General features: G+C 41.3%; 1 protein-coding gene across 1 annotated transcript in view; it reads left to right on the top strand.

Annotated features, from left to right (window-relative positions):
• The first annotated feature begins 547 nt into the window (after positions 1 to 547).
• The window catches only part of anpepb (alanyl (membrane) aminopeptidase b), a 10,943-nt gene continuing 4,004 nt past the window's right edge, over positions 548 to 7,486 (top strand). The window contains exons 1-13 of the mRNA XM_035532222.1: positions 548 to 1,134; positions 2,560 to 2,702; positions 2,881 to 3,017; positions 3,104 to 3,230; positions 3,539 to 3,693; positions 4,071 to 4,184; positions 4,395 to 4,538; positions 4,730 to 4,795; positions 4,894 to 4,959; positions 5,132 to 5,304; positions 5,400 to 5,476; positions 5,890 to 6,023; positions 7,482 to 7,486. The exon at positions 7,482 to 7,486 is cut by the window's right edge and continues 51 nt beyond it. Coding sequence (XP_035388115.1) covers positions 548 to 1,134; positions 2,560 to 2,702; positions 2,881 to 3,017; positions 3,104 to 3,230; positions 3,539 to 3,693; positions 4,071 to 4,184; positions 4,395 to 4,538; positions 4,730 to 4,795; positions 4,894 to 4,959; positions 5,132 to 5,304; positions 5,400 to 5,476; positions 5,890 to 6,023; positions 7,482 to 7,486 — 1,928 coding nt within the window. The remainder of the gene's footprint in view (positions 1,135 to 2,559; positions 2,703 to 2,880; positions 3,018 to 3,103; positions 3,231 to 3,538; positions 3,694 to 4,070; positions 4,185 to 4,394; positions 4,539 to 4,729; positions 4,796 to 4,893; positions 4,960 to 5,131; positions 5,305 to 5,399; positions 5,477 to 5,889; positions 6,024 to 7,481) is intronic.

Below are 7,486 nucleotides of genomic sequence, written 5' to 3'. Positions count from 1 at the left end.
ACTGAAATGTCAACAGTTATCTACAATATGCATATGATGAAGGATGAGGTTCCTTGGCACTTAAAACATAAAAGCACCATAAAATCATTGAGGAAGACTTAGGAAGGTCAGTTCCTTCTGAAGTCCACGGTGATCCATATACACCACAACACTGACCAGTACAGCACACAAAGACATCAAGACGAACGCCAGTAAACCGATCTCACCGTCACCTGCAGAGCTACAGTGTGAAGGTTAAACTGTCATCACTACCAAATCATTCTTACTTGCTATTTCCAGAACAACAGTAGGGATCAGAATCAGTTTTAATGTCCCAGATAATGTTTATATAAGAGGAATTTGTCTTAGATTCACCAAGAGAGTCCAGACAAATGTTTGTGCATTTGAGTATTTTCAGTCATGTGGGAGAATGCCAGCTGCCCTGTGGAACCCAGGGGTTACTTCTCAGTCTGTGTTAATGGATGAGTTATTAAACTCTGACACTAGATAAAAAGGTCTGCTATCACCGAGCCCAACTGCCTGCTCTGTCCCTTAGCCGTGCTCCAACATGGGGAAAGGTTTCTACATCAGCAAGACTGTCGCTGCTGTGGCGATCGTGGTGGGAGCTGCAGCTGTGGCTACCATCATTGCTCTGTCTGTGGTCTACTCTCAGGAGAAAGACAAGAACACGGTGAAACCAGCGGACGTGGTGACCACCGCTGTGCCAACCTTTGCTCCAACCACTGCACCATCCAACGACCCCTGGCACAGGTACCGTCTCCCTGATACTCTGGTTCCAGAATTTTACGATGTCATCCTCTGGCCACACATCAGACAAGAATCCAACCGCATCGACACCTTCACGGGAAACTCGTCTGTGGTCTTCCGGTGCGTGCGGGAGACGGACCTGATCCTCATTCACTCCAACAAGCTCAACCTGACGGCAGAGCCCACGCTGACTGCCCTCAGTGGCACGCCTGCTCCCATCATACACTCCACCTGGATGCAGGACACCACACAATATCTCGTGATGCAGCTAAACAGCAAACTAACGGCAGGAGAATCCTACGTGCTCCTCACTGAGTTTGTGGGGGAGCTCGGCAATGGCCTAGGAGGATTTTATAGAAGTGAATACAAGGAAAATGGAAAAATTAAGTGAGTTATGAAGCCATGTAACGCTGTCTATGCTTAATGCTCTTCTGTTTTATAGTTCAGCCATAGGCTTATAGTTTAGAGTTTAGGGTTAGGCTTATAGTTTACAGTGTAGGGTTAGGGTTATAGTTTACAGTGTAGGGTTAGGGTTATAGTTTACAGTGTAGGGTTAGGCTTATAGTTTAGAGTTTAGGGTTAGGCTTATAGTTTACAGTGTAGGGTTAGGCTTATAGTTTATAGTTTAGGGTTAGGACTATAGTTATAGTTTAGGGTTAGGGTTATAGCTTATAGTTTAGGGTTATAGTTTATAGTTTAGGGTTAGGCTTATAGTTTACAGTGTAGGGTTAGGCTTATAGTTTATAGTTTAGGGTTAGGCTTATAGTTTACAGTGTAGGGTTAGGCTTATAGTTTATAGTTTAGGGTTAGGCTTATAGTTTACAGTGTAGGGTTAGGCTTATAGTTTATAGTTTAGGGTTAGTACTATAGTTATAGTTTAGGGTTAGGGTTATAGCTTATAGTTTAGGGTTATAGTTTATAGTTTAGGGTTAGGCTTATAGTTTACAGTGTAGGGTTAGGCTTATAGTTTAGAGTTTAGGGTTATATCTTATAGTTTAGTGTTATAGTTTATATCTTAGGGTTAGGATTATAGTGTATAGTTTAGCATTATAGTTATAGTTTATAGTTTAGGGTTAGGGTTGTAGTTAATCATGAGGGTTATAGTTTATAGTTTAGCATTATAGTTATAGTTTATAGTTTAGGTTTAGGGTTATAGTTTATAGTTTAGAGTTAAGGTTATAGTTTAGGATTAGGGTTATAGTTTATAGTTTAGTGTTATATTTTATAGTTTAGCATTATAGTTTATAGTTTAGGGTTAAGGCTATAGTTTATAGTTTAGGGTTAAGGTTATAGTTTATAGTTTAGGTTAAGGTTATAGTTTATAGTTTAGGGTTAGGGTTATAGTTTATAGTTTAGGTTAAGGTTATAGTTTATAGTTTAGGGTTAGGGTTATAGTTTATAGTTTAGGGTTAGGGTTATAGCTTATAGTTTAGGATTATAGTTTATAGTTTAGTGTTAGGGTTATAGTTTATAGTTTAGGGTTAGGACTATAGTTATAGTTTAGGGTTAGGGTTATAGCTTATAGTTTAGGGTTATAGTTTATAGTTTAGTGTTAGGGTTATACTTATAGTTTAGGGTTAGGACTATAGTTTATAGTTTAGTGTTAGGGTTATACTTATAGTTTAGGGTTAGGACTATAGTTTATAGTTTAGTGTTAGGGTTATACTTATAGTTTAGGGTTAGGACTATAGTTTATAGTTTAGTGTTAGGGTTATACTTATAGTTTAGACTTCTTATCCAGTTTGTTGTCACTGCTTGGTGAATTTTTTTTTTTTTACTGATTACAAATTCTTGTTTGATTTATTATTCTAGGGTGATAGCCACAACTCAGATGCAGCCCACAGATGCCAGAAAGGTATTTCCTTGTTTCGATGAGCCTGCCATGAAAGCAACCTTTAACATCACTCTGCTACATGACCACAATACCATTGCCCTCTCTAACGGCAAGGAAATTGGTAAGTGTCCTTCACATTTATAGCACACAACATTTACTGCTTTAAAAACAATTCTCCTTTAATGACTAAAGTGACCAGAAAAAGGTAAACCAATGTTTTCTCATGCAGACTTAATTCTGTACTTTGTATAAATATAAATTGCTTATTTTGCCTTTTCTGTCTCTTTTGGGATTTTCAGAGTCTGTTAACGTTACAATCAATGGCATTTCCCTTAAGAAAACAAGATTTGAACAAACCAAGAGAATGTCAACTTACTTGCTGGCATTTGTTGTCAGTGAATTTGATCATATTGCTCAAACGGATGGAAATGTTTTGGTAATTATATCTTTGTGAAATGTCCTAGCTCCTGCGCCTGGGTACTGCTGTGTACTCAGGGAGTGTGTGCTCTTTTCCTCACACAGATCCGCATTTACGCCCGCAGAGAAGCCATCAGTGCTGGGCATGGAAATTACTCACTCCAAATCACCGGTCCCATCCTCAATTTCTTTGAAAGCTATTACAATACCCGCTACCCCCTCTACAAATCCGGTACGAGCCACACACTCTCCACCATGAGGTGGTTACTGAAGGCGTCTGATATACCATGTGCTATCACTACCTGGCACAGAAAGAGTACTAACACTGTGAGGCATATGCTAAGGAAAATTCAAAATCACCATTAATGCCACCTAATATAATTCATGCGTCCCAGGTATGAAGATTAATGAGTAACATAAGTCCTAGGAGTCGTGGTGTTGGACTTTTCATTTTCCCTGGTTTTACTGTAATGCCTCACCAGAGGTTATAGTGCATTCAGATTTCTCACACTGGGGTCACGGCGTTCACTCTTTGCACAGACCAGATCGCTCTGCCAGACTTCAATGCAGGAGCAATGGAGAACTGGGGTCTGATCACGTACAGGGAGACGGCACTGCTGTTTGACCCTGAAGTGTCCTCCAGCGGGAACAAAGAGAGGATCGCCACAATCATTTCTCACGAGCTCGCACACATGGTACACACAGCAACTATAGACTCACATGGTACACACAGCAACTATAGACTCACATGGTACACACAGCAACTATAGACTCACATGGTACACACAGTAACTATTGACTCACCTGGCACACCCAGTAACTATAGACTCACGTTACACCCAGTAACTATAGACTCACATGGTCATCACAGTAACTATAGACTCATATGGTGCACACAGTAGCTATAGACTCACATGGTATTCACAGTAGCTACAGACTCATAAGGTACACGCAGTAATTATAGACTATAGGCCACATCAAACCTTTGGGGTCAAATTGTCTCTATACTCTTTTTCTCTCTCTCTCTCTCTCTCTCTCTCTCTCTCTCTCTCTCTCTCTCTCTTTTTCTCAGTGGTTTGGGAACCTAGTAACTCTGAAGTGGTGGAATGACCTGTGGCTCAATGAGGGATTTGCCTCCTATGTTGAATATCTTGGAGCTGACCATGCTGAGCCTTTGTGGAACATTGTAAGTGCTAAATGCTAAAGCTAACGTCCATTGATACAGTGGTACAATGATATGTTTCAGATGTGTTTTCCATCCAGAGAGCACAGCACATGAGGGCTCTCAAGGAAGACGATCGTGATGTTGTATAGAGCCAGACATGGTTGGTGCTTCTTCCAGGCCTGGGCCAGAAGGCTTATGGTGGCATTATGGTTGACTTTGTCCCTCCCGCAGAAAGACCTGATAGTACTGAACGACATCCATCGAGTGTTCGCCGTGGACGCACTGGCGTCTTCTCACCCCCTCTCCTCTAAAGAAGAGGACATCATGAAGCCAGAGCAGATCAGTGAGCTGTTTGACACCATCTCCTATAGCAAGGTGGGGCTGAGGGGCTCTGCACATGCTCAGTTCACATCGGCCAGTTTATTTTTATGAGCCTAAATTCAATCCAATTCTTTTGAATTCAGTTAAATTCCTTTCCCTGGGAAACTATAGAATTAAGACATATTGATTATTTTATACTATTCTTGAACATACCTCATAATAATGGCCATTTGTTCTGCCTCTAGGGGGCGTCTGTGTTGAGGATGCTCTCGGATTTCCTGACTGAGCCCATCTTTGTCCAGGGACTAAGTGTAGGTCCAGCCAACCTAATTTCTGCTCCTTGTTCTGGTTCCTTCTTTCTTTCTTTGCCTTATTCCACTTTCAACAATTCTCTCCTTTTTCATCTTAGAGTTATTTGAATCACTTCCAGTTCAACAACACAGTTTACAGAGACCTTTGGGATCATCTCCAAGATGTAGGTTATTCTGCACTTCTATATTCCTTTTAGCCTTGAAAACAGTTTTATTCTCAGAACAGCACAAACATTTGGTGCATGTTATTGTGTTTCTTAGCCGGCAGGGTAGAATATACTGTCAGTAATGTTTTGGGTAGGATACAACTTACTGTGTTATATCTGAACATTGTAGGCAGTAATCTCGAGTGGAACTAAGCTACCCATGACTGTTGGAGATATCATGGACCGCTGGGTTCTTCAGATGGGTTTCCCAGTGGTCACCATTAACACCACGACTGGAGATCTCACTCAGGAACACTTCCTGCTGGACCCTCAGTCTAAACCCAATCAAATATCTCCGTTCGGGTAGGTCTCAAACACGAGGCTAGCTGAATCTCTAAAAGGAGAGCAATGGTCTGTGTTGCAAGGTGCAACCCACGTAATATTTGCTTGTCTTTTAGCTACGAGTGGATTGTGCCTATCCAGTCAATTAAACATGGATCTTCGCAGGAATTATATTGGCTACAGAGCAAAACAGGTAAAAGATTTAACAACCAGATAGCAGAGATCAGATAAATGCAGTCCAATTGCAACATCTCAGCCTGCAGTGAAATCTGCCAATGTGTAGTGCAGTGTCATTCATAGAGCAAAACCAATAATAGTGATATCCTGTATTTATATAGCGAAGACTATATATAAATAAACAAGACTATATAAATAATGCAGTTAAGGTGATGTGAAGTATCTCTCAGTAGCTTGATATGTGGAGCGAGGCTTGAGAAAGCGCACCCTCTCTGTTCAGCTGAGTGAATATGCTTTGGACAGTGATTCATGTGAACTTCACTACGAGGAATTTTCGGAATTTCCGCTGTTTTTGGAAGAATGACTAAATTCAACACCTGGTTCCAATGGAATCGTAGTGAAGTAATGTGTCCTTGTCTTTGCATGTAGCTCAAGATAACCGAATGAAGACTACAGCGCCTGAATGGCTAATAGCCAACTTCAATGTCTCAGGATACTACAGGGTGAACTATGACCAAAAGAACTGGGAAAGGCTCCTGGCCATACTCATGTCATCTCATGAGGTACCAAAAGCCTCATGCAGCAACCAAAATGAGTCCCCGGACTCTCTGACCAAACACTGCACAAACACCAACAAAGCCAGGAGTGGATTGAGATGCTACAATGAATTATTCAGAACTCCCGTGAATGTTCTGCTCTGTTCGCATTGGCTCATTTTATTTTTGTAATGAACATTCTACAATGTTAAGAGTGGTAGTGTTTGTTTGGGGGGTTTTGGTGTTTGTGTAACGAGGGTGAGGTAGGGGTGAACACATGTGCGAAGTACTACTACCTTGGTCGTGAGACCGGGCTGAATTCAAAGTAGGGGAAGCCATAGTGAAAGCGATAAACAAATGTAAATAAATGAGTTTAATACTGGAAACACCAGGGGAACACAATACTGAACAAACGCAGGATCAAACAAAAGGATAAACTAATCAGGGTAAGGAAGAGCATAAGAAAGGGAACTAAACATTAAGGGAAGACACACAGGAAACAACTGAGCATAAAACTAAGTGGAAGACTGGCCATAATGGAAAATGAAAGCAAATGAAGCTAACACACCGAGAAAACATACAAGTTACAGGAGAGCAGACTAAACTAGATGAACATGAACTGGGATGGAAAAGAGATGGACAAGGCAGTAAGAAAGCACGTAGGATCTAAACGGGAGGGTTAACTAAACAGGAGAAAGGCAAGTGTAAACAGAGAGAGGAACTAAACTAGGAACGAAGAGACCAAGTACAACGCAACCAGAAATAAGCGAGGACAAACGGGATCTTATCAGAAACACAATGAGGGAGGTCAAACGAAAACTAACCAGAAACAATGAGACACCAAAAATGACTGACAAACAAGAAGCAAAAGACACAGGGTTTAAGCGGACACACTAACCGAGTCTAAACGATAATCAGCTGGAGTGAAAGGGGAGGAGACAGGGAACCATGGAGACGGACGAAAACCCAGAAGTGACTCGGGTGCCATGACAATGGGGAATGCTCAGGTCTGCGGACGTGACAGTTTGTTGGAGTTTGTCTGGGGTTTGTTTGGGGTTTTTGGTATTTGTTGGGGTTTGTTGGGGTCTTTTGGTGTTTGTTGGAGTTTGTCTGGGGTTTTGGGGGGGTTTTGGTGTTTGTTGGGGTTTGTTGGGGTCTTTTGGTGTTTGTTGGAGTTTGTCTGGGGTTTTGGGGGGGTTTTGGTGTTTGTTTTTTGTGTGTGTTGGTGTTTGTTGGAATTTGTCTGGGGTTTGGTGTTTGTCTGGGGTTTGTTTGGGGTTTTGGGGGGTTTTGGGGGGTTTTGGGGGGGCGTTGGTGTTCGTTGGGGTTTGTTTGGGGTGTGGTTGCCAATTTAATCTGCTTATGATGATCATGTTTGAGTTTTAAAGTTATCTTTGAAAGCACTGAATGTTAGGTGTCTGTTTTTGTACATTGTCAGGTTTAAAGATAATTTTCACTTGAATAAAATTCTTTGGTTTCTTTCAGGTCAT

This window comes from Electrophorus electricus, chromosome 12 (genome assembly GCF_013358815.1).
Source record: "Electrophorus electricus isolate fEleEle1 chromosome 12, fEleEle1.pri, whole genome shotgun sequence".
Taxonomy (NCBI): domain Eukaryota; kingdom Metazoa; phylum Chordata; class Actinopteri; order Gymnotiformes; family Gymnotidae; genus Electrophorus; species Electrophorus electricus.
This window is presented reverse-complemented; position numbering and strand designations above follow the sequence as displayed.